The sequence below is a fragment of the Chanos chanos genome, chromosome 16 (assembly GCF_902362185.1).
Source record: "Chanos chanos chromosome 16, fChaCha1.1, whole genome shotgun sequence".
Classification (NCBI taxonomy): domain Eukaryota; kingdom Metazoa; phylum Chordata; class Actinopteri; order Gonorynchiformes; family Chanidae; genus Chanos; species Chanos chanos.
The window spans coordinates 2,949,323-2,976,631 of NC_044510.1; the positions used below are offsets into that span (position 1 = coordinate 2,949,323).

Consider the following 27,309-nt stretch of genomic DNA (forward strand, 5'->3'; position numbering starts at 1 on the left):
CACCGTGGGGAAACAAAAGAGATGTGTGAACGCTGGAACGACAGGCTCTCTCTCTACCGCACACACGCATGCACACACACACACATATACACACACACACACACACACACACATTCACACACATACGCCCCTCACACATGCGCACACACACCTCAGACACACGCGCTCGCACACACACGCACGCACACACTTCCACTCCAAGACACACAGACATGGTAAAGGACAGTTATGGTGTTTCAATGGGACCACAACAACTGACCTCTGCATGTCACAAGCCGGGCAATCAGAAAGCCGCTTTAGCACGGGAACTACAGAGAAGGTGACTGTAATGTTAGGTTTGTATGAGTTATTTTTATCATACCCAAGTGCCTACGCTACTATTCAGTCACACAGAGAGCAGCCAGCGCAGGCTTAGGATCGACAATGGCCAGACTAAACAACACTGCAACCACAAAATCTTCAGCAGGAAAAGGAAAAAAGTCCAAGCGACTCTCCCAAGGCTGCCATCAATTAAAGAGTCAAAATGACAATCTCTGTCGGGGAAGAGGGACAGGGAAACCCCGCGACTGTGTCCTCTCTCCTCTCCGTTCCCCCGCTCTTTCTTTCATTCTTTTTTTGTGCCTGTTCCGTATCCATCCTTCCCTCTACCATCCCGACTGGCCACAGTGTTCGGCCACATAGCTTCCGTCTCCTAGCAACCGACACAAAAAGGGCTGCCATGAGGAACACAGAGACTTTTTCTTCCTCTTTTTTTCTCTTTCTTTTCTTTCTTTTTTTTTTTTAATTATTTCCCAAAAAAAAAAAAAAAAAAACTGCCAACATTCTTTTAGCAAGTTTGGCTTTGCCACGCCTAATGCTGATGCAGCAAACTCAACCCCCCCTAAAAATGAGCTTTCTCTACAAAAAAAAGAGCGAGAGAGAGAGAGAGAGAGCGAGAGAGAGGAAGACAGGCAGGGACGCGGAAAGAACAGTAGCACGTTGCACTGCCACACACGCTAAGTGGTAACATTTGTTTTTCTTTTCTTTTTTCTTTTTTCCCCGCTGTGTTGTACTTTTTGTGAGATTTTAATTCAAATACAGCAGTGTCCTACTACCCACAACAAAAAGATAATAAAACTCTTAAAACAGCATAAGACCCCCGGCAGCAAAAATAGATGAAAAGCAGAACTCTTTTGTTGTGACATTTGCACTGTGCTTAAGCAGATACATTATCTAAATGAGCTTTGTTAACCTCTAAACTCAACTACACAAAGCTAATTAGCCAATACAATACCATAAACTAATTATGAATTAATATCCTGGGTCACATGACTGCAGCTTTAGCCTTATCCAATAGATGACGAGTAGCGTTTGTCTAATGAATAACATGTAGTAAGTAACTAGCTCTGTACTGGAAAACTAACGAATAAATTAGTGTCTACTTTGGTCAAACAAAGACGTTTGTTAATAAAGAATCCTGAAATAGATTCTCATTCGTACTTTGGATCCATGATATTTCTACATCAAGGTTGTACTTTTACGGAAGCAATGCTACCATCAGGTGCGTTAGGGAGAAAGTCTTTACTGAACGTAGCTGACTTACTGAAAACTAGTTCAGTGACTTTGAGAAAATAGCCAGATGAGAACAATAAGGTTGGCGATCTCTTGCAGTGTTTAGAGTAAATAGCTTGTTAGCTCGCAGTATCGAGGACAGGCAGTCATTAACGTAAACGCTAAACAGCCGGCGCAAGAACGTGGGTTAGTTCTGATGTTGGCAACACAGCCAAGCCCCGCCCCCGAGTGTCTTTGTGCCCCTCCAACTATACACTTGACCTCCGTATGAGACTCCTACACGCGCGATACAAAGACCCATTCATGCGCCATACACACAAAACATCGTTTTTATGTGATGTATGGACGGAGAGAAGCGAGTGTGTCACGGTAGTTCAAAGCAATTCAGTGATATTAACTTAGCCCACGAGCATTCAAAGAGTAGTCTAGCGTTGAGGACAACTGTGTATGTAAATTATACTGTACCCTCTAAAGGGGAAACAAAAAGACGAGTACAAAGGTCAGAAGGGTGATAAGTAACGCAAAAGAGGCGTGCCTTGACATTTTTAACGGACACCAAACACGGACCTCTTTCAGACAACACTGATACAATGTCAGCTGCAGGATTTAGCACCTGACGGAACAAAAAATATTTGATATTTAATAATCAACGATGTATAGAAATGTAATAATATGGCTTACATGATAATTAGCTTTTAACATTTCAAATAACACTGCTTTTCAGTCTCAAGTGAAAGTTAGCTGAGAAACGTGCGCATAGGACTGCGATTCATGAGACCAACCACAGAGGTTTTTACCAAGGACAGGCAACGCAAGGAGAGCTGAATTTAACGAGCGTTTTCAACTTATATCGACTTTAATCCAAGTACTTTGTCGCTTCAGATTTTCAAAACCGTAAAGACATTTGGTTGTAATGGTGATGAAAATGTCTTACAGTCTTATGTTGTAACCTGTATTTTTCTGCAGTTTTGCTATTCTGGAAAACAGACAACGAATCGGGATAACTGCTATGGGCTTTGGGTTCTTTGAGCATTTCCTTGCATAGTAGTCTACTACTCCTTCATCCTCTCCGTGTGACGCTGGGGAGGAAAAGGGAGCATCCGCTTCCAGGCTGAACGACCAACCGAGTGATCCTATGACCTCATTCCGTCAGCTCTCATTGCGAGTCAGCGCCGCTGCGAAAAAAGGGCTGAGCAGAGCAGGGGAGGGTTACACACACACACACACATACACAGAGCGGCCACTGAGGGGGAGAAGACTTACGTGCTGTTTGCTATGGTTAGCGGTTAGCACAAACAGCAGCGAACAGTTGTTAAACTGCGCTTCTGCTGTAACACCTCAGAGGCATAGCCTATGGGTTACTTCCCATTCTTATTGTGTCCCATCTCAGTGCACCAGCTGGCTGTGTGTTACCGAAGAATGGAGTAGCTCATTTTAACGCAGGTTGAAAAAAAGAAAAAGGTAACAAAACAATAAACTGTGGAATGAGATAAACATACACGTGATGTCTCCTTATGGCTACCTCTGAACGAGGTTAAATATTTTACATAACGGTTGGAGTCATGACTTGCCGTTAATGTATGCCAACTTTAAAAAAAAAAAAAAAGTTTTACAGAACCAGTGTGGGCAGCATGCTGCCATGTATTTGAATTAAGGGTTGTGTAAATGCTTTGCGTATGATTTGTTAATGTCGATGACTTGAAAGCTGGCTCTGAGAACAACTGCATTTTTATTTCATCTGTTTTTGTGTGTGTGTGTGTGTGTGTGTGTGTGTGTGTGTGGAGGGGGAGGGGGGGGGGGGGGGGGGTACAGTTCACTGCCTTTTCTCAATCAAGGCCCTTGCTAATTAACAGTCAAGAAGATAATGTTACATAAAAAAAGAAAATGAAATAGATCACAAGTTGGTAGATCAGACCAGTCTTTGATCCTTTGTAGGCTTTCATTCAAACACGGCTCGCTCTCAGCGAACAGACATTAAGCTTTTAAATCATTCACTGAGCCAATGGGCTAAATAATCTTTGCAAAAAAAAAAAAAAAAACGCAAAGTGTGTCGAGGTCACCTCGCGCACGATGCAGGAACCGAGACACACGCATCCCTGGAGGACTGTTTCTTGCAGGGGGTAGAGATGTGCCTGCCGGGAGGATTCTGGGTCAGCCAGGCAATCCTATTAACGCAGCATGCCGTGACGGTTAACTTCAAACCCTCAGTACTTCTGTGTGTGTGTGTGTGTGTGTGTGTTCGTGTATTTGTCTGACACTCAGAGGTGTGTTTTCCTGTAACCAAGCAGAAGTGAGACCTTATACATTCCAGCTATGTAGGCCTACACTGTAGGTGTAAATCTCTCTGTCTGACTGTGTGTGTGTGTGTGTTTGTGTGTGTGAGAGAGAGAGGGAAAGAGATGTAGCGTTCTCGCTTTTTAAGACATGCAAAAACCTGCCATGGGCTTTGTGAGGGGTGCTGTGTGAGTGAGCAGACAGAGGGACTGTTATCAAGGCAAGACAGAAGATGCTGCCCCATACAGATTACTGTCTGACTCCTCCATACACCCAAAGAGCTATGCCCAGACACACACCCTCTCTCTAATGTGCATGCTCTCTCTCTCTCTCTTTCTTTCTCTCACAAACGCACATACACACACACATATATACAGACACAGACTAACACATGTATGCTCTCTCTCTCTCACACACGCACACACACACACACACACTTAGACACACACATATATACAGACACAGACTAACACATGTATGCTCTCTCTCTCTCTCTCTCTCTCTCTCTCTCTAACACACGCACATACACACACTCACTTAGACACACACATATATACAGACACAGACTAACACATGTACGCACTCTCTCTCTCTCTCTCTCTGTCACACACACACACACACACACACACACACACACACACAAACACAAGCTCTCACTCACACACTCACTGTCTCACTTGCCGTCATGCACATGTACACACGCTAACACAAAAGCATGCACATACGCACGCACATGCTCTACAGAGGGGGCTCTCAGATTAAAGGTGACCACCACAAATTATTAATGTCTCAGTGGAAAATGTATTCACATCCAGCCGGTGACCGAAACTGAGCGCCTCAGTGTGCTATATACAGACATTTCAGTTTGGGGTTAGGAGGTAAGTAAATAACAATACATCTCTGGGGGAAAAAAAAAAACAAAAAAAAATTGACCACACTCATCCCTACATACATTTTTTTTCCGCTCCTCTGAGGTTCAAAAACGAAAGAGAGCAAAGTTGTTACAGCAGCTGTGCATTACAGTTGAAACACTGGAATCAGTGTGTGTGTGTGTGTGTGAGAGAGAGAGCTAAAGAGATGCCTGCATGCATGCATGTATGTATGTGAGACTGTGTGTGTGTGTGTGTGTGTGTGAGAGAGAGAGAGAGAGAGCTAAAGAGATGCCTGCATGCATGTATGTATGTGAGACTGTGTGTGTGTGTGTGTGTGTGTGTGAGAGAGAGAGAGAGCTAAAGAGATGCCTGCATGCATGCATGTATGTGAGACTGTGTGTGTGTGTGCAGGAATAATGAGGTGAATGTAGAGGCCTGCAAGCTTCTGCCGCCCCGTGAAGCCTGTGGCGGTGTAACCCAGTCCGCTCCTGTTCTCATACTCACATCTCAGAAAAACACACACACACACACACACACACACAAATTCACCATGAGATTCTATGCCGTGCCAAGCCTGAGGTGAATCCAACCCGTGACATCACAGCGTGAGGGGGAAACGCTCTCTTTCTAATTCAGGACTTCTGGTGGTCACACCGCTCGCCTCAGTGGGGCAGATTTCCCACCAGTCTAGAGGGCTGGCAAATCATCTTTTTGCATTTTTAAAAGAGAGGCATTTCTCAGGCACATTTCCATAAGACACGCACGCACACGCACAGGGTTAGCAGAAATGTCAGCATCTAAACCCTTTTATACGACCAAAATGTAAAAAGTCACTGCTGACAATGAGCATTTCAGCCACATCACTTCCACCTTATCAGCCAATAAAAAGGCCTAAACAACATCATAGAAAGATCATCCAGTAGCTTTATGGAAAGATTTACAACACAAATGTGTTATAAAGCCATAACAGACACAAATAAAAAAAACAAAAAAACCTCAACCTAATCAGAATGTGTACATGTAAATAAGCATACGAAGGCCTACATGTCAGATTAAAAAGACTGAAAGGAAGAAAATTCTAGAATGGCTTAAAATCTGCTTGATTCTAAAAACCCAAATGTTATCGTCAAAGTCTCCACAGTGTCAGGGTCTGGAATTACAACCTGGACGTCGTTTAAGTCATGTAAATCTGAAAGTCCATCTCAAAGGTCATTTAATGGCTTAACCGAATCACAGATTATGAGTAAGTGTGGAAGCACAATCTGCTGTTCATTTCAGGTGGAGTGTAACTAGCTTTTCAGATTAAAGAACGGCCAGGGTGAGTTTCGTAACAGTTAAGCGGGTTTGGCTTTGAAAAACGCATAAAAAAGGAGAATTTTGAGGAGGAAAAACTGTCAGTCCTGTGGTTTCTCTGAGGTCTTGTGTTTTCACCTCCAATCTGGAACGAGTCCGCAAACAGACGTCACCCCGTCACCTAATGACACTCTTCAAAATTTCTCTCCAAGCACAGACGTAAGCACCACCGCATCTTCTAGACGAGAATCCAAAGACTAGATTTTTCATTTTGTCTCGCAGGCCTTCTTTCACTAACTCAGATATATGCAGGTGGTCAGAGGGGGGGGAAGAGGGTCGTTTATTTTTGGAGGTGAACGGGGGAATTTCCCAAGAAGCGTGCTTGTGCACTTTCTTGTCGTGGGCTGCGTGTGGTGATTTGTTTAGGTTGGCCCGAAGGCGCACTAGCTAGCGTCCCAACTCCTCCTCTAGGGAGCACAGGCTGTAAGGGAGGTGGGGGGGGGCGGGGGGTAAGCCCCACAACAACAACATGACAGGAGGATCCCAGAGCAGAGGGAGAGAGAGAGAGAGGGAGAGCTGAAACTGTCTGACCCCTCCGTATCTAATGCTGAGCTAATCTGGAGCTCGTCAGGGGACAGCAGCAGGGAGCGAAAGAAGAGGACTAATTCATCAAAGAAGGGAGGATGGGAGTGGCAGCCATCTGTCATTTCCGCCGCACAGACAGGAAAAAAACAAAAAAAAGAGACAATTCTTTAAGTCTCAATGGGAGAGATCCATAGAAATGGCCAACAGTGAAAACAACAACACAATTGTAGCAGCGGCGCGGTGCGATTTAAAGGACGCGGGGTTGACAGTTGAGGAGAGAGGACAAAGTAAAACCCGGACGAGGGAGAGAGAAAACAGGGGGTTGAGAAGGAAAGAAAAGGAAAGAAAAGGGGGAATATAATAGCAGGTTCATTCCAGGACAGAAAAGCCACATCTGAGGTAAACCTACAACAGTCTAACAACGAGCTCATTTTTTCACAGAGCTTCTGTCCAAGCAGAATCAAACTGCCAATTTTCTACATTACAAAAAAAAAAAAAAAAGTCTGTACCCTTCTGTTCTAATAAAGGTTCTCTCATTGGTTGTGGCTTTTTAGTTTTACCATTAGAAAGGTTTTGATGGGACACTGTTGTGGTGGCCGGCATTCTAGCGTTACCTCTTGTGACTGGCCTGCTGACGCTGCAGACAAGGACAGAGCTGCCTGGGGGGGGTGGGGGTGGGGTGGGGGGAATGGCCTGCAAGCAGAGATGACAGCCATTGACTAGCCCTCCGCAGTCCAGTCAATTCCACTGGTTAATAATTCATCTCTCTTCTTTTATAGGGTCACCTGCAATATGAATACTTTATGAATGTAGTCACACTCTTAAAACAGTTTAGATGCATTCGAGAACATTCGGTAATAACGCTGAGCATGTTACCTTCTCTAAAAATTTTTTTTTTTTTTTTTTTTGAATGAAAGGTGTTATGTAAATGCAAACCATCTTCCTGAAGGTTGTCTCTGATCATGGTTACTCATTAGCAGGAAGACTTGGGAGTTGGGCATTGGGCTGTGAGTGTCACTGGAGGGCAGAGACTGCAGGAAGAATCCAGTCAGAACTGGGCTGTACGTGTTACTGGGGGAAGGCTACTGGGAAAAGAATCCAGTCAGAACTGGGCTATAAGTGTTACTGGAGGAACGCCACTGGGGAAAGAATCCAGTCAGAACTGGGCTCTAAGTGTTACTGGGGGAGGGCTACTGGGGAAAGAATCCAGTCAGAACTGGGCTGTAAGTGTTACTGGGGGAAGGCTACTGGAGAAAGAATCCAGTCAGAACTGGGCTGTAAGTGTTACTGGGGGAAGGCTACTGGAGAAAGAATCCAGTCAGAACTGGGCTGTAAGTGTTACTGGGGGAAGGCTACTGGGGGAAGAATGCACTGAAAGCTCCTGGCATGGGAGAGAGCATAGGATAGAACAGGAATGCCTGGCGCTGAGTCAGTCTTCACCACTTTAACTTCAGTCTTATAAAAAATAACACAAATTCCACTCAAAAAACCAATGGTAAGGCTCACAAGACAGGAAAACAAGACTGATCCATGTGTCTGCTTTGAAGTAAAAATCATTATTTTCATATAATCGCAAATGCAAATAACACAAATAACTACAATAAGATTGAAAAAACAACGTTTATTTTTAGATACCTACTCAGTCAAAAATATTTCTTCCCTCCAAATTACTGTTGAGCCCCTTTGTACTATATTAAAACATGTCAATGTAAGACTGGATAACAAGATTAATAACCGCAAACTGATCTTTTAGGGGAAAGAATAGCTGTCCCCAGATTAAAGTCTTTCATCCTGTAATATGTCCTATTTAACAAAACAAACAAAAAAACATCTAAGACATGGATTTTTTTTTTCCTCCTTTGAGAGGATCTCATTTGGAGCAGATGGTTGAGCATGGCCAGCCTGCCCTGGCGCATTGACCGTTTAGCCCCGGGCCTCCCGGGAGGAGACGCCTCCCCGCGAGGACACAGTGCCAGCCTCCATAAGCCTGGCCGTCCCTTCTCTGAGGAGTGGCCAAACCAGGCCGGGGCCTGGAAACACTACGGTTATTGTCTGGGAGCTGACTGGGCCCAGCACGGGGACACTTAGACCAGTCCTCCATACTGGGAGCCAGGCCACGGGGAGACCTTATTGCACAATGCTACGCTTTCAGAGAGAGAGAGAGAGAGAAAGAGAGAGAGAGAACGAGAGAATGAGAGAATAAAAGAGAAAATGACAAGACCCAGTCTTGCAGGGTTTAATCTTGTTTGAAGACCAGACCAGGAATGATGATGATGATGATGATGATGATGATGATGATGATGAAGCATTTAAACTGAGAAGGTACGCGACAAAGTTCACACTTTTCCATAGCTGTGACCACTTGACCCACAGATGAACTTTCAAAAAGAGAGAGAGAGGGAGGAGATTCCACAATACGGTCATTTAAATGAAAATGAAAACAGAATACTATCAACAAATCACACACACACACAGGGTGGAGGTCTGAGAAAAGTGTGTTACCTCATTCAAAGTATAAACTCATCCACTGAAAACTTCAGCTGGACATGGATGTGGGATCATTTCATTGAGTCAGTTTAACCAGAAAAAGCCCTGCAGACTGATCAAAAATATGAATGATTACATTTCTGCAGTGGTCTTCCTGAACAGCTCTATGCTCTGTGTAACTCCACTGCGTACTTCCTTATGACTGAACCTGCATTTCCTCTCCCCATAAAAATCAGCAGAGACGAGGACGAAACAGAACAGGTTTGTATCTGACAACGTGGAACTGGCCCAGTTATGAGATCAAACAAAGACAAGAGACAGACACAGAGAGAGAGAGAGAGAGAGAGAGAGAGAGGAATCGCTTTCCACGTTAAAAGTGACCCATTGTGACCCAGCGAAGCTGAAAAGAAAAATATAAAGACTCCAATAAAAACAACACCTGTCTGAGCCTCCTCATTCCACAGCACCTGTGTTCTCTCCAGTAGAGGAGAAAGCAGTAACAGTCTTCAAGCTTGTAACATGTCCTAACAACACCCCCCCCCCCCCCCCCCCCCCCCCAGGCACATGAAATGGGAGGAATCATGGCCAACGCCCTGATCAGCCCTGAGGGGCACGCTGCCTTTCACTGAACACAGTGTGCTAAGTGTTAACCCGCACCAAAAACACACACACACACACACACACACACACACATACAGCAGAAGTCCAGTATTCATTTTCTGTGACGCCTGTGTGAGGACCCAAACCGCCCCAAATAAGGCTTTCGTGTTTCCAGAAACTTCCATGTTCCTGTGCTTCTTTAACATTTGAACACACACAGGACAGCAGGACTAACCCTGAGTGCTATCGTTAACACAGCGGCGGCAGCAGTCAGCCCACAGAGGGAAGTGACACCAGCATCCCGACTGGAAGGAGAGCGACTGGACGTCATCTCATATCTAACGCAGGAGAGTCTCAGGACCCTGTCCTCGGGCGCAATGCTCAATGCTCCTCTATTTTTCTCACTTTCTCTTTTAAACAAGATATAGGGGCAGAAGTGTTTATGGGCAGAATGTCAGTGTTAAGAGCCTAAGCTCCATAACATATTATGTGAAAACAGTGGGGTGTGTCACTGATTTGACTAAAAAAATGATGAAATCTCTTCTGTAACGGTAAGGAGAGATTCCCATAGGCCACAAGGGGGGGAACAAAATGTAATCGTTTTTATGGGTGCCTTTGTAACAGGGTAGAAACGTGTTCATTGAGTCAGTTCCACACAAACATCCAAACTCTGTCTCGGTTATCAAAGGGCTGCACTTGCTGGGTCAATGTGTCGACGGAGAAAGCCAAAGACCCACCTCTGATCTCCTAAATCTACAGTATCAACATGCCCCATCAAACACACACATACACACACACTCACACACACGCACACACTCACGCACTCACACACACGCACACACACGCACACACTCACACACACGCACACACACGCTCACACACACACACACACGCACACACACGCACACACACGCACACACACACACACACACACACAGATCTATGTGTGTATGATATTTCATCTAAGAGATGCATCACAAACAACATCACTATCACTAGTGTGACAGCTTACACGCCTCAGATAACACAAGTATCTCTACCTCACGAATCAGGGAATGTTCTACAATAAATTATAACGACATGTAAGGTCACTGACCAAAATTTACTGGGCTCATTTGAAGAAAAAAAAAAAGAAAGAAAAGGCTCTAGCTCAACATTCATTTGACTTTGTTTGACTACCAAAAGCTTATCCTCCAATGTTTATGCACTTAAACCCAATGAACTGCTGGAGCAATTTCCTGTTGGGAACTCGGCCTGTCTCTTTTATAAAACCGAACGTTTCCATAAGCGCACCATTCTAAGGATGCTGTAAAGAAGGATTCCAAAACAAAAAACTTCCCGGCTAACCCCTCCGCACTCTCGTCCTCCCCTCCGACACATAAATCTCCGACTTTTACAGTACTGACTAACGAGGACAAAAAAAAGGCAGCGTTAAAGCTATCTGTAATTATCTCTATTTAAAAAGGCAGCGACCACACGTGTCACTCCACGGTACGTGAGTCTGTGTATATACCAGACTTTGCCCTCTAGTCACCTCTTTTTGACCTTTCACCTTTGTCGCTAACCCTCTAATTGAAAAAAAAAATAAAACGAGCTTCCCAGAGATTACGAGTCAAACCTCCACAAAGTCCCGAGTCAACAAAGTTCACCGTCAGGTCTAAGTTAACGTACATCCACTGGGTTTACCAACAGAAAGAAAAGACAGGGGGGAAAAAAAAACAGCAAAGCTTGTCGACTCATCCTGTTAAGGATGCTCTAGTCTACTTTCCGTGCTAAAAGGCTGGGAATCTACATAGCAGTTCTTCAGTACTATATCTCAGTGTTATGGTTATCCTCCTCATTGTGGTTGTACATGTGACAACAGGCTGCTAATAAAGCCATCATTTTTGGCCTGTGTCAGACAGTTTACTATGAAGGTGCCTTTATAGATCACCCAGCTGTACACTACTATACTGGAACACAGCCCTCTGACCGGGTCAATGAAGTGTGAGAGAGAGTGAGTGAGTGTGTGTGTGTGTGTGCACGCGAGCGTGTGTGTGTGTGTGTGCACGCGAACGTGTGTGTGTCTGGAATTGGGAGGGCTAGGAAAGAGGATTTTTTTTTTTTTTTTTTTTAGTAAACCTTTGACAACATGCTTCAACAGATCAAAAGCTTCATTCAAAAGTTCAGCTTCGCCCTGCACCACTGTGCCTGAAACCACACACCGATAAACATTTAAGCGTGAATGAAACTGTCTTCCCTGGAAAAAAACAAAAAACAAATACAAACTCTTCTGCTTGACGTTGTTTAAGGGGAGGAAGCTAGTGTGGAACTCCTCAGGCATGTTTTCCACCAGTGAGAGCAGAAAACAAAAATGTAGCGTTAGCTTTTTTTTTTTCTTGTCATTTGAACTGTGCCAAGTTCAGCTGAGCAAAAGGTCCCCAAAATAAAACATTCACGTCCAGTCGTGATCCGGATTTCCTCTTTCATGGTCAGAGCAGGAGAGAGGGAACCACAGAAAACTGTGTCCTACTGGATTTCTTTTTTTCTTTTCTTTTTTTTCTTTTTGTACCAGATGCAGGCCCCTAGTAGTATATACTGAAACCAAAGACACAAACAACCTTTAAAATCCATTTTTGGGTAAATAGGTTTGAAACCCCTCTTAAGAAAGAAAGACTTCCTTTTTGGGGTTTTTTTAGATAGTTGTTCTGAAGCCAGTGGAACTCTCTTTGTTGTAGGTTCTAGAGGGTTCTTTGGGAACCATGGCAACGACCGCATTTCTTTGGTGAAAACGTTGCATGACACGAGTCTCAAATTTCACAAAGAACACCCTAACAGGTAGAACCATTCTTACAAGCACAATCACACAATGGCTTAATATCATTTTATTGTTCTCTCGGTATTAGTCCTTGTAATGAAGCCAAAAGACTTATCTGTGACCTCGGTGTAATTGTGTAATGCTAACACTACAGCGTAACCTTACACTGACCGTCCTACATTTAGATTTACATGTAAGGTGTATTGTATCTTACCATGCGCTGATCTTAAATAATTTCTACTGACCTGCCAGATGGACCTTTTAAATCAGAGTGTTTTGAATAGTACTGTAATGTGTCTCATTATTCTTTAGACTAGACTATAGAGCATATCAGTATCATGAGTAAATCTCCATTAATGCAGAGAATAGGGGTACATATTGTAAACGGCCTACATGTAATCTTGCAGGATTTGGTGATCACATACATTAATGGTACAGACAATAATCTCAATTTATTCGTGCTTAAGAGAGGCGTAAGAGAACTGAACATCTGCCGACGTAAAGTCACGACCAGACTTTAGCCTGAGATTATGAGTTAAAATGATAATGAAGCTCAGGGTTGGCCTCATTTTTTTCTCCTCTCCACCTCATTCTTTACGCTCCCCAACACCCTCTCTCTCTCTCTTTCTCTCTCTCTCTCCCACACACACACACACACACACACCACACACACACCACACACACGCTCTCTTGTCTTTGTTCTCTTCTGATGCACTCAGCTGAGAGAGTTGGACCCTCAGGGACATAGCTGAAAGTAGGTCTACACATGCACATGCACACACACACACACACATTCACACACACACACGCACACACACAAAATATCTCAATTTCGTTTTATCCTCTATTGCTCTCCACGAGCAAATCATCGAAAATCCCAAAAAGAGCCTCCTATGTTCAGACAGGTCAAGTCAAAAAGAGAAGGTGTGTTAAAAAAGAAAAAAAATCGTGTGAAAAAGAAAATTCAGGGCCCGTCAAATCTATTTGGACCACATACATAACTGCCCCGTGAATTTATTGGGTGAAATTGACATAACTGTTACTTGGCTGTAAGGCTGACAAGACCCTCAGTGTCCAGTCTGACTGAACGCATTCCATGGCTCTGACTCTTTCAGAGCAGTTCTCGAACCATGAGTCACAGTTCGAGTCACAGCTAAGAGTCTTTGGCGTTTTTCTTTAACCTCATCCGTCGCTGACAGCGTCGGAGGCGTCAATCACATCAGCCGTTCAGACTGGAGACCGAGGGACACGGCTGGGCCCGGAACAGACCTTCCTGACCGTTCGACGTGAGACCACTTCTCACTGAGAAAAAAAGACCTCAGAGAATGAGTCACTGGTGGGATAAAGGCCGCCGAAAGCTTTCGGCTTTACACCGCACTCCACAACAACACCCCTCTCAAACAGAGGCGATATTGTTCAAACTCTGGGCGTGCACGACTTCTTAAGGATCATTTTGATGTTTTTCTTTTTTCTTTTCTCTTTTTTTTTTTTTTTTCAAATGCACAACACATGTTTTTTGAGAGGTGGGAACAGAGAGGAAAGTGCATTGCAACTTCAGGACTTCATGAGTGAATAAGGACAAGTCAAGTGGAGCTTCCACCCTTGGGGAAGTTCTGATTGGCTTGCCGTTCAGTTGTCTAGCTCCGGGCTGATGTAGACGATCTGGACCCACACATGGTAGTGCTGGTTCCATGTAATGTAGTGAATGCCACCCATACCTTATACTTGTCTGACAAATTTAAACTGAAAGCATGAAGGCTATCCTGATATGAAAACAGATCCATTTCAGCCCTTTGTGTTATCCGCTGTTGGCTTAACAAGTTCCACTTTCATTGTCTGAATTATCTGATGGTTAACCTAAATTTATTCATCTAAATATGCATAAAAGTTGCATTAATCGTACGTGTGAATGTTACAAATTTAAGGGTCTTAGACTCCCGCTCACGGCATAAAAGTCTTTCAAATGTAACAGCCTGGTCAGCAAATCACAGTAGGAAAATCATTCGTTCTATATTGAATCTAAATTTCACTCTATATTTAATCTTAAATTGCAGTGCTTATTTCTTAGCTTTAACATCTGTGTTCACACAACATGAGGGGCTGAGTGCGTTTACACAGTCGACTCTTTCAAAATCTTCACGTAATAAATGGAGAGGACTGCCAACCAAGAAAGAGGAATTTATTTATGCAGAATCAGGAGAACGAAACTGGTGTTTGTTACATGGTAATTATCATGAATTCACGTCTGGGCTTAGATGGCGAATCCCTTCATCTCCTGCTTCTAATGATAGGTTCTCCCGCGTTGACAAAACAACCACTGCACTCTAGACCGCTGCGCTCAGCTGCTGATGTTTACACTTGAGGAAGTTGAGTGACGGCCTTCATAGACTGCTATCACCACAGACTACTATCATCTAAATGATTGCGACAGCGACATTTCATATTTGACAGATGAAGGTAAAATAGTATAGACCAAAATGGTGTATTTGACAGTCACAGTTTGGCCCTTGTGTAAACATTACGGCAGATTTTCCGCAACTTTTTTTGACCGCCACACCGCAAGAAGTTACAATCCGGTTCTTATGAAATTAGGACTTGCCCGGACAGTTACTCTGTCAAAAACTGGAAAGACTGACAGCCTGGGAATCTCAAAGTCACATTCCTCTTTCCGGTTTCATGAAGTCACTGCCGGAATATTTCAGTCTCATGTCACTGGGGGCCTTGTAACCAACCATCGACCTCAGGTTCCATTATACCTTAGTATTAGGCATAATTTTCCTTCATTTTCAACGGGAACCAGCCTTCTCTAAGTGGGGTCACTGCGTGAGGATCTTTGCCTTTTTAGGATCAGTGTGTTAATTTTGAAATACAGTGGAGAATGGGGTGGAAATTAAAGGCATAGGTGTAGCTTAATGTCATCAGGGCACACAAAAGTTTCAAATGTTTTAGCCCTATGTCGATATCAAAATAAAAGTTAATGCGAGACTAAAAGACATGATATTGTCACTGACGGAGCACAACTGAAACGTGCTTATGTCTCTTTCCCGTGTCTGATGGCATCAAACTTTAAAGTATTCTTGTCGTAAACTAAGTCTCTAACCAGTTTTTTTTTAAATGCATACGTAGTATCTAACCACTAGGCTAGCAAACTACAGATTGGCCATCTGAATAGAACAGTATGACACAAACTGTACCATGTTAGACTGGAGACGTGATGTGATTAAAAGACCACAGAGTTGACAACAGGAATGCACGCCTGTTCAACACAATCGTGTTCGCAGAGTCATGTGTCAAAAAGAAAAAATCCCCCCCCCCCTCCTTTTATTCATCCACACAAACAGACAGCTTATCTTACTTTTCAGTGCTTGAATTAGCGCCTTCCCATCCTTGATCAGCTCCTTGATAAATTTGTTGGTCTTGTCCAACTCCAATTCGTGGGACTTCAACCTCTCACGGAACTGCGGACTGTCCAAATAACAGTCACTGAACTCCAAAGCAGGCAATCCCATATTTGCTGTCCAAATCCGAAGCCACAGTGCACAGGCGAAAAAGGCAGGAAAAACACAACCTATGAAATTAATTCTAATCAGCGGAGGCAGATAACCGAAATTAACGTGAGTAACTTGCTAAGTGCAAACTACATACTCAAAATAATGTGAACTACACTAGTAACTAACGGATGCTGCTTACTCAAAAAAAACCAAACTGCATCCCTGAATTTCACGACAACACTAACGACAGCACTCTAAAAAAGTGATTTTTGGACTACTTGCGACCTAGGTGTCAGAATATTTTGTGGTAAACCTCTAAGTCTCTCATGACAACGTCATGCTGATGAGCGCGAGGGAACGACGACAGAAAAGACGAGACGCGGTAATTACGGAATCCTCCCTATGTTTTTAAATGCACACTTCTTTCTTCCTTCGGCACTCAGCGTCTGTACCAACCTACCCTGAAACAAATAATCCCATGATTGATCAAGTTCTCAACCAATAGCGTTGCTGCGTTCTAAAACGCGATCTGAGAGGGCTAGTCACACTCATTGTGTGCGGGAAGAAGAGAGGTTAACAAAGGGTTGGTTGGTCACGAGCGATGAGGTCATTCCAGAGCGGGGAATTCATCAACGGGGGATCCTGAATGCCGGAATTTAATACTTTGAAGACCTGTTTAATATCGTATGGTCAATAAAATGACATTTTTGTGCCACTCCTTTTGGTGCTATCCACAGTAATAAGCCACTATTCGTTGTGATGCATTGTGACAGAAACGACAAGCGGCGAAGGCAACAAACCATTGTCGTTACTGAAATAACGCCTTGTTTCTTCGGCGTTACCTTTCTCGAGCAATAATAAATTGATGGTTTGACTTTGTGCTGTTTTGCATGAAATGAAAATTTTGCCTGCTCTAAAAATAAGTGTAAGTTAAGTCTTGCCTTATCCTGCCCCCTACAGTTACAGTATAATACATACAATATAGATTGTTGGTGTTTGGATGTATTAGTCTGACAAAAATGATGACCAAATTTAGCATGTGTACTTCTCAGTGGAAAAAAGTCCACGCCTGCTTTAAAATAAATAGGCCTACAGCAACCTCGGTTTGTGGTTCATTCCAAATTAAGAGACCTATCTCACTTCTCACACTTAGCTCAGCTAAGAGCATGTGAAAGAGATGTCGTTGCCTGCTACTTGGGCTGTGAAACCACGATTAGTGTGTCGATCAAAGGAACAGGGTAAATTAAAACTGATGACGGCCGAGAACTACAGAAGTTTTTTAAGCAATTTAAGTTTAATTTTGTGTCATTATTTTTGAAGTAGAAGTGTTGCAGAAGCACAGTCTCCTGAGCTGAAAAAACCCAGAAGGATTTTCTCAGCCAACATGGAGATTCAATGACATTTGAGGAAAGAAATCATTAGTTTCATTTATTTCATGTAGCCTGCTAACTATGCTAAAAACTCAATACAGGTAATATTTCCAAATGCCTCATCTCCTTGGCATGAGCAACATCATGGAATCAAAATTGACTTTTCCGTTTTCAGTCCTAAAAGCCATGGCTGTTTGTTGTCTTTTATCTTAGATTTATTATTGATCCTTATTTTTCAGGCCCAATCCAGAGTACTCAATTATAATTAATATGGCTGAGTAAAATAATTTATTCACACGTGTTCAGAACTGTTTAATAAACTGGTAATTATTTCACACTCACTATTTGTAAATGTGTAGAGTCTATCAATATCAAAAAGTGTTTAGCATCAACTTTCATGATCATGCTCTTAACTTTCATCAAAATAAAAAAAAAAAGAAACGTCCCACGACTAGATCATTTTCACATTTATTTCAGAGGTAAAAAGATAGAGTATATTGTGGCACTAAGAATTTCTGTTACTGGATCTATTTACACTGTTTTATTGATTATTAGGGGCGGTAATTTGAGCTGTAGTGGGAGGAGCCTCTGTATTATCAGTTGCTTTCTATCCAATAACATTTCTTAAATGTTTGTTTACTTTGATGTGTCTGTGAACATATTCAAAGATCACTGTTGTCTGTTTGTTCTCTTACTGATTACTCATTGTGAGCCCATCACAGCCAAACTTATGCAACACCTGCAGTCAGTCCAGGCTTTGAAGTGGCTTTACACAGACTACGTGCTGCAGGAGGCTCTGTCAAAAATTCCTGCATTTCTCTGAATTATAAGAATTACTTTAATATGCAACCACATGTTGTTGTTTATGAGGGCTACCTTGTGTTAAATGCATACGCATTTACTCCACCGGTGCCCATACCCGTGGTTGAGTACAGCTGGCGAGTAGCAAAAAAGTTTCTAAAAGTTCAAGTTCAGGTTTTAGTTTATTTGCATAGCGCTCTTTACAATCAAAATTTGTCTCAAAGTAGCTTTACAGAGATCTGTTCCTATACCCCCAGTGAGCAAGCCCAGGGTGACAGTGGCAAGGAAAAACTCCCTAGTGAGGTGAGTAGGAGGAAGAACCCTTGGGAGGAACCAAGACTTAGCAGGCAGAGCCTATCCTCTTCTGACTGGCACATAGAGCAGATATTTACAGTATAAAATGAGCCCAGAATAACCAGATTCAATGGTCTATAAAATGATTTTACAGTATATGGTTTGTTTACAGTTTAAAAGAGTTAATATACAGAGGTTCTAGGAGCTCTAGGTGGTATCAGATATAGATTAACTAGATAACCAAGCAGTGATCATATCAATAGGTTTGACTTTAAGACAAACTGTATCATGGCCGAGAATGATTAGCTGTACTGTAGTTGAAACTGAGATAATGATGCGGTTATAAAAGACAGGTTGATCTCAGTTCCACAGTCAGGTTGAGTCAGCATCAGAGGAGAGCCACTGGCACAGAATAGGGGCTTGCAGGAGATCCAGGCAGGAGGGACAGGAGCATATAGACCTCTTGACTGGAGCAGAAACGTGGGACCTAAAACAATATTCTGTTCTTCTGTTTTCAGCAATCGCAGCAGGCTTGGGGCAGATGTAACAGAAAACGCCCTAAGCCTGTATTAAATTTTCACTTAACATTTGATTCTATTTAAACAGGAAATTGACGGGCACAGAGCTCAACATCCTGCAGTGTTTTGTGTTGTCAGTTTCACAGGAGGACAATCCAAGTCTTAATTGGGTGATAAGTAAATATTCAATTTTGGTATAATTAGTGGGACTACTGCTATTTGGCACATCAAACCTCAAAAATCCTCTGACAGTGGAAACAGCAAGGTCAGAGTCTGTTTTTTACATTAGCATCTTTTGTTACTAAACAGTTTGTTTGAAGACGGAGCCCGTGGAATGCTAAAAACTCCATTATAGGACAGGGCGGTTTCTAGGGAAACTCAATCAAAATCCAAATACAGTGGGTAAATTGCTTTGTTCAGCTATATAAAATTTAAACAATAAATTGCATATCAGTCACGCTGAGAACAATTACAGCTACTTGAGTGCACTGCTTAATACAAAACAGAAAATATATATGTCAGCTCAGTTGACAAAAAAGAATTTATTGGCATAACCATACGATTTTCAAAGGGTGTGCAAGAGCGAGACATGTGACACAGGAAGGATACAAGAGTACAAAAGTTAGTATGGTGTGGAGTCCACGAAAGTAGTGAATGTCCCAAAAAACTCAAGGGATTTAGGGCCTAATGGTGGCTGAAGACCAAAAGACACAAAAAAGGAGAAAAAGGTCACAGGGCAGTTCAGACACTTTCAAAGAATGGAACAAAAGAAGTGACAGTCACCAAATACACAAATACACAGAAGTCCCACTCTGCAGGATGTGAGTGGGTTTCAAGTGGCCTTTGGCTCGGAAACTGAAAACGGAAGACTGAGCCTAACTACTCAATGCAAAAGTTTGTCTAAAATCGAGAAAACCTGTGGGTTGGATTAGGCTGTGTCATACTGCACACGCTGCTAATAGTAAGTAACCCCTGTGTCCACTTCTGTATCAAATCTATGTGGACTGGGTAATTGGGTATTGACTAAGAACCTTGGATTCACTGTTTTCTTCCACTTAACAAGGTTGTGAAGTTGACCTTAAATTAGTCCAGATCTGTCTAACTAGAGATGGTCCATATTTAAACGGTTGAAAGAAAGATCTTTTTATGGAACCATTCCGTTACATACCTTACAGTGTTTAGAGGGCCCGTGCAGTTCTTCGTGTAAAACTAGGGGTTGTGAGCCCAGCGTGAAATTTCTTGAAGTCAACACTACAGAGAGAAATCACCCAGGTAGGCAGGTATGACACTGTAATCTTAGTGTTGTATTAAATGCTAATGTCTTTGGAGAGTGTACAGGAATTAAGAGCTACTGTAGCTATGCGAATACATAAAATATCTTGGTCTCTACCAAGCTTACAGAGAGAATAATAAAGAAGCTTGGTGAACTCCATGAAAGTTTCTGTTTTGTTTGGTAATATGTAAACATGATGTGTCTTTCATTATTCTCTGACAATCAGATAAGGCATAACTACTCCACTAATTCTGGTCTCTCTCACAGACTGGCTAATTCATTTAAATATTAATTGGCTATTCTGCCTTTTTATTGCATATAATTTGTAGAGAAGAGAAGAAAAGATTACTATAACATTGTGCAAAATGTAGTCAGTATTACATTCTAAATGATCCATTACTGATTAGTGCTTGACTCTAAGACTTTCTTGATGGTTTCTTTGCAGGATCAAGAACCTATGGAACCACAGTGGAAAAGCCCTGATCATCCGTGTCCAAGATATACGTGTACACAAGGCACTCCTCCACTCTGCAGCTGCTTGCACCCACGGCATGAGGGAGAAGAACGCCTGGCTGGAACCTGTTAGGAATTTTTGAATTACGGCTTCGGTTTATGATCTACATTCACACAACAGGGATATGGGATTCTCTCAAGAGCATATTAACAAAAACTTCCAGATTTTTTTTTTTTTTTTCATTTAATATTTATGTCTCTGCAGAAGCCAAAGCAGCTGTATATGGCTGGCGTGCATGCAAATGCAGGCATCATTTTGAAGGAATTTCCGGCAAGTTGTCACCTCCATTCCAGACCTGCTCTGCTGAGGCCCAATCCATTGTTTCCCTCAGAAGCACACAGGGCTTTCCAAAATGTGCAGGTACAAGAGGCAGTGTCAACACGTATGAGTACTGTTGGTGATAAGGGATTAATATTGCATGGCATCTCTATTCTGTCATAGAGGCTCCTTCTGGCAACCATTCACTATAATGATTTTTGGATGCAGAGGGGGCTATAACCATAAGTTCAGATCTGCTATGTGCTCTGTACTGCCCTAGGTTTCGTAAAGGAGTTCAACTGTTTACCCTGTCAGAAGGAATCCATCCTACAGAATCTAGTTGGAATGTATAGTGCATACCTCGGATTCATAAATATTATAGATGAGATAAGTAACACAGACGAAGATGAGATGAGGGTGAGACAAATGTTCCAGATGAAGGTTGTGGTAATTCAATTCATATGGCAAAATGTGGAGTGTATTAAAAATATAGGAAAGTACACATTAATTGCGCTATAGTTGCTGAGGAAAAGGTCCCTCAGTGGTCCAGCTGTTTGTATCACCAGCATTAGCAGCTTGTCCACCTCTCTGTCAAGGCTATTAACTAGGTCCTACCATCAAGTCAAAAGAACAGAAACTGCAGTGTATCCACAGAAGAGAGTGTAATGTTAACTTTTTTTAGCATACACTGAGTACATCAGAGTCGGCTGGCTAGCTGGCTGGAGCATAGCTAAACTATTTGTTTATTTTTAAATGTATTTATCTGGTATCCTTGCACTAAAAGAACAACAGACTCAAGTCATCATGTAAATTGCATAGGCACGTCAGCTTGGTGGGTGTCTTTTATTTGGAAATCTTTTATTGCTTTGCCAAGTCTAAAAATGAAGAATGTTTTCTTTAGTAGAAAGCCCATTTAGCCAGCTTCCTCTTGCATCTAATTGGTTTATTTATTTGTTCTAAAGCTGATGATAGTCCTTCTTCAGAGGCAGTGGAGGAAAAAATTAGGGAGAACAAAGATGCCAGCCCAAACTTTGACTACTTTAAGAAAGCAGAGACAGACAATCATCAAACATGTTTTTTTAGCTTACACCCAAACCGAAAGTCAAACAAGCATGTGGTGCAGAAAGTTTTCTTTTAAAAGTACAGCAGAAATAGGAAGCTGATTACACACTGATAAACAAGTCAGACTGTTTAGTGTGTACAGCATCTGGTAGACCCACTGAAAACATAATTTACATCACTGGTATGAATGACTAGAAGAGTTTCTTTCAGTTTCTTTCACGTGCTGTGGAACGTGAGAGCATACGACTCAAAGAAATTGTGTAGGGGTTTATTTTTTTAGTGTCTCCCAAGTGGAGATAGATAGTTTTCTGAGTGTTTACTTGGGTTGCTCCTGTCAATGCTGTCATAAATAGAGTCCATTCAGAATTTTATTTCCTACATTTAAAACGTATTTATTACTTTTTAAAACGTTGGAATGTTGTCCCATGCAGAGCGGTACCCTCCGGACACAAATGTCAGCATCGATGCACTTATCCTTTTGTCAAACATAAGATACCTGTAACAGCAGTTCAGTGTGATGCATCTATTGAAAGCACTTAGTGCATTTATAGACATGGGTCACAGAGATGCTAAAACCAGACATGCCCAAAAGCATTAGAAACACCAAAACAGAGCCTCCAATGTGTCTGGCCTTTACACAAGTCTCTCTGCTCTGTTGTTCTCTGTAAGGGAAATTTGGAGTCCCCTGTATTGAGAGTTTGCGAATTCTCAGAGACAACAAACTTCAGATATGATGAATCATTTACCTTTATTACATGGTCATGGGAGAAGCACACCTCAGAGATGAAGTGCAGTTCTCACTGAGGTTAAGGATGGCAGAGCTTTTCGCACAGTGAGGCAAACAAGTCCAAGGACATGTGCAGGATACTTGGTGTTTGCTCCCAGGTGTTACAGACACACAGAAGCCTTGTCTTCTACATAATAAATGTTCATTGTTCTAACACACAGATACATTTTGCAGCATATAGTAATGAAGCAAGCACAGGTCTCTATAATATTAATACTTCATCATGACAATAGTCATTAGGCACATTTTCCTTCTAACAGTTTCCCACATCTCGCTCTCTCCAAACCGAGTGCATGCATCACGTTAAAGACACTCTCTAAGCTTAACATTGGCTGACTCAGCATGAGGGTTTTGCCTCAAGTTGATCATTTTTCATGGCTCTGACATGCCATGTCTGTGTTTATTGGAGCAGCCAAGCAGAGAATGAATATATGGGAAAAGAAGAGTCATGATATCAATGTCATTAACACCTTCATACAGCCGGTGAAGCGTGCAGGTTGGGCAAAAGATACTGCAGAGGAAAAGGGTTTTTGGACTCTTTGGTAATCTACTCAAAGCTCTGTACACAGATGTGGTGCTTACTCGTACAGCCAGGCAAATGTTAAGAGCTTGGATACAAAGATATTGTCTGAAAACCTACTCAACAATGAGACTATGCTGACCGCGCAAATACTTCCACTGCATATTTAAGCAAATCATAGTTTGTTTTCAAAATACGTACAGAAAATTTGCATGAACACTTTTTGGATTGTACAAGTAGTCTACCGGTCGAAAGCCTTGACACAGAAAACATCAGTGCTGTAAGGATTTCGCCCCAGGACAACGAGTGAATGTATTTTCCATCAAGTGAGTAATGGCATGTAACATCAAGTCCATTACCTGATGATGGAAAGAAAATAGAGAGGATGTGACAAGTACAGGGTGATGATTCTGTAAGAGACTGTAAAGTAGACCTGTAGTGTTACCACAAACTCTCCAGACACAGCTTGTTGACAGGTGCCTCTCACATCTTAGACCTTGAAGTTTATGTTCATGCTAACAGTCATCAAAGTAATCCTGCCATTTTATGCATCTCTGCTCTCAACACTCTGCCTGTCCTGCCTCAAGGCTGCCTTTGCTATCAGTCAAAAGTTCTGCATTCCTACATGCCAAGTTATAAAGGTCTTTACAACAGTTTCTCCAGTTGGTTTGAGTGGCACTTCAAAAAACTGCATTCAGCTGTTTAGCAATTGGAACTATACATGATCTGATGAAGAGTTTTTCAAACTGTGAGGCCAGACAAAACTGGTCTGGGGACAAGTACAGAGACTGCATATTTTACACAATATTATAGATTATTCAACCTAAAGTATAAAAAAGAATGCCTCAAGGGAGCTGGAGGAGGAAACAGCAGTGAGTCAGTCACCTGGTATGGTGCTAATTATTTGTGTACCGTCCTTGAATTGTAAATTGAAGTAAATGATAATAAAGCCATCCTGCGGAAGTTTGGACAGTGATTGGCCCAATATACCTGTGATGCCCCAGGTTCTGACTCCCTTCCTCTGGTGGCCATTTAGACTTAGGTTTTCATTGTTTTAGCCAGTGCCTTGTTTTCTTTGGTTCAGTCAGCTAATAACTTAATTGTTTGTTGCACCTGTTTCTCCTCAGTTAAGCCTAATTTCACCTGTGTTCTGATCATTAAGTCTGGTTTTATGTTCTCTATGTTTTCAACTCATTCAGGGTTTCTGTTTCCTGTAAGGGAGTACGCTGGCATGTTTGTCTGCCGTGGGTCACAGTAACGAACTGTCTATGCTACTTTTCCCCAGCGATCCTCGTGAACTATAACAAAAGCCAAGGATTGCAACTACAGGATTATTCATCTCAAATAAAATATCGGATTAGTCAACCTGCTTCTTTTGGATTTGTTTTCTCCTGCGGGCGACACTAGAGTCTTCACTGGCCTAACTCGAGCCCTCTCTGCAGCTGACACCACTGGCTGCCCAGTGTGCGCATATGTAAGTCAGCTTGTCTTTAATCATTTTCTGGCACCCTCTTATCTGTGCTGAAATCTTCCACTTTAAATGTTTTCAGTCATTAACTAAGTATCCAGTTTGAATGTTCTCAGGAGTGAGATTTCTCCTGTAGTTCCACAACAGAACACCAGTGGGAGTCATGGCAACACTTGTGTCGGGAGGCATGAGGTTGTTGTGGGTTTCAGCTGATGGCTGACCCATTCCGACTGACAACAGAGGTGGCATCACCAAAAAAAAGGCAAAACAAAAGATAAGGCACTGGCCTCCTAAGCCAGGGATTGTGGGTTCAAGTCCCATCTAGGGTGTTGGTGAGCAGAGTGGCGCAGCGGAAGCGTGCTGGGCCCATAACCCAGAGGTCGATGGATCGAAACCATCCTCTGCTAGCCAGGCTTTTAAATCTAAGCCTAATTTGTAGGAACATCCCAGAACACAGAGAGGTTGCTGTTCAGGCGGGTTAGGGGAGAGAAAAAGTAATGGAACATTGGACAGTGCCTAGGTACTACCTGTTAAAACTAAACAAAACTGTCATCATAAACAAAGCATTATTTATATACATTTATTACATGGCTTTGTTGAATACTCGATTCTGATTGGTCAGTTACGGCATTCTACGGCCTATTATTTCTGGAAAGCAGCTATGAATAACAGACCACTGCTATGGATGCTAACAGACCGTTTTTTTTTTTAGCGGAAGCAATAAAGCCATTTTTAAATCAGTGAAATTATTTTTGAATCGATATTTTGTATATTGATTTCTTTAGTAAGCAGCCGTGTAATAAGCTTCGTGTCGAGGTCCCGCATCAGCCTGTCCGGTTTATTTCCCAATAATGACTGGCTCACTGTACATTATCAGAGCATTCCCAATAATCACTCAAAATCAGCAGGGGGAGACTGTCCCTTCACTTCCCTGTGGTTTCCTTTCTGTCTGTGGATTGCTACAATGGGGGGAAAATGGAATGAGGGCCGAAAATTCTATTTACAACCACGAAAAGCAAGCAGGCTAAGAACCCGAACTAAGTGACGTGTTCTGTCTGTCTATCGATCTCCTCCACTCAGTACTATCACAGCACGGCACCTACACACAACAAACAGCACTATGAACAAACAAGCACTTTGCGAGTAACTTCAATGGCAAATAAATGACAGATTGACAGAAAAGATTACATTAAATGTCACGCAAAATTTATTTACAGATTTAGATGGTGACAAAGGAGGTGTCGGATCCAATCAAACAGGTGCCGGTCCCAATCTGGGATGTCCTGGGTCCTGTTCCGGCAGGATCCGGCACAAATTAAGCCCTGCCCATACAGGTGTTGAACCCATGGCAGTTATTTAATATAATAACTGCGATCCAAATGTTGAACTTTATAACTTAGGAATTTGTGGTTTTGAATGTTAGAAATGGAACCCAGAGGTCGATGGATTGAAACCATCCTCTGCTAGCCAGGCTTTTAAATCTAAGCCTTTAGCTAAGCTCATACATTCTGGCCTCTCACCTTGTGGAGCTTCCAAAGTGTGGTCTGTCCTATGGCTGGGACCCCTTTAGCCCCTGTGGGCACAATCCCGGCAGAGGAAAGGGAATGGGTCAGTGTCACCCTATGTGGCCTGGCTCTTATCAGTGTGACAAAGTCTCATATGGTCTAGCAGTTAGGATTCCTTGTTTTGCACCCAGGTAGCCAGGGTTTGACTCCCGTAAGGGGAAAAGGTTTTCACCAAATGGCTGATTAAACTGATGAGAATTTTTGAAGTCATGGCATACCTGTCTGCCTTGCTCTGTGTCGAGTACCCTTGCTTTCATGTTTGAATCTGAGCTGGTTTATTGGATTTGGTAATTGCCCTATGGAATTATGGTTTCTGTGAAGACTTGCCTGTTGATTGACTTCTTTAACTTCAGACTCTGTCAACTCAGCGTACAACCTTAGTTTATAACCTCAGCTTGTCTTTAATCATTTTCTGGCACCCTCTTATCTGTGCTGAAATCTTCCACTTTAAATGTTTTCAGTCATTAACTACATTTTCCAGATAGAATGTTCTCAGGAGTGAGATTTCTCCTGTAGTTCCACAACAGAACACCAGTGGGAGTCATGGCAACACCTGTGTCAGGAGGCATGAGGTTGTTGCGGGAAAAAAAAGGCAAAAAACAGTAATGTGCAGCCCCAGTGGCCTAATGGATAAGGCACTGGCCTCCTAAGCCAGGGATTGTGAGTTCGAGTCCCATCTGGGGTGATAGTGAGCAGAGTGGCGCAGCGGAAGCGTGCTGGGCCCATAACCCAGAGGTCGATGGATCGAAACCATCCTCTGCTAGTCAGGCTTTTAAATCTAAGCCTTTAGCTAGGCTCATACATTCTGGCCTCTCACCGTGTGGAGCTTCCCAGATGTGTCTCGAGAGTCTGGTCTCTCGGATCATGTTTGGGCCCTCCTTTGTGCTCAGTCCCACCAAATGACAGCGAACGGGTTAGAGTCGTCGGTT

The 27,309-nt window shown here is 42.6% G+C and overlaps 1 protein-coding gene and 1 non-coding gene across 2 annotated transcripts in view; one reads left to right on the plus strand and one right to left on the minus strand.

Annotated features, from left to right (window-relative positions):
* Positions 1-16,059, minus strand: part of LOC115829366 (rho GTPase-activating protein 26-like) — a 66,191-nt gene extending 50,132 nt beyond the window's left edge. Inside the window, 1 exon segment of the mRNA XM_030793458.1 lies at positions 15,815-16,059. Coding sequence (XP_030649318.1) covers positions 15,815-15,968 — 154 coding nt within the window. The 5' untranslated portion in view covers positions 15,969-16,059.
* Positions 16,060-26,992: 10,933 nt separating this feature from the next.
* Positions 26,993-27,065, plus strand: trnar-ccu (transfer RNA arginine (anticodon CCU)). Its single transcript has one exon. It is a non-coding gene; the product is annotated as a tRNA-Arg (tRNA).
* Positions 27,066-27,309: the final 244 nt, after the last annotated feature.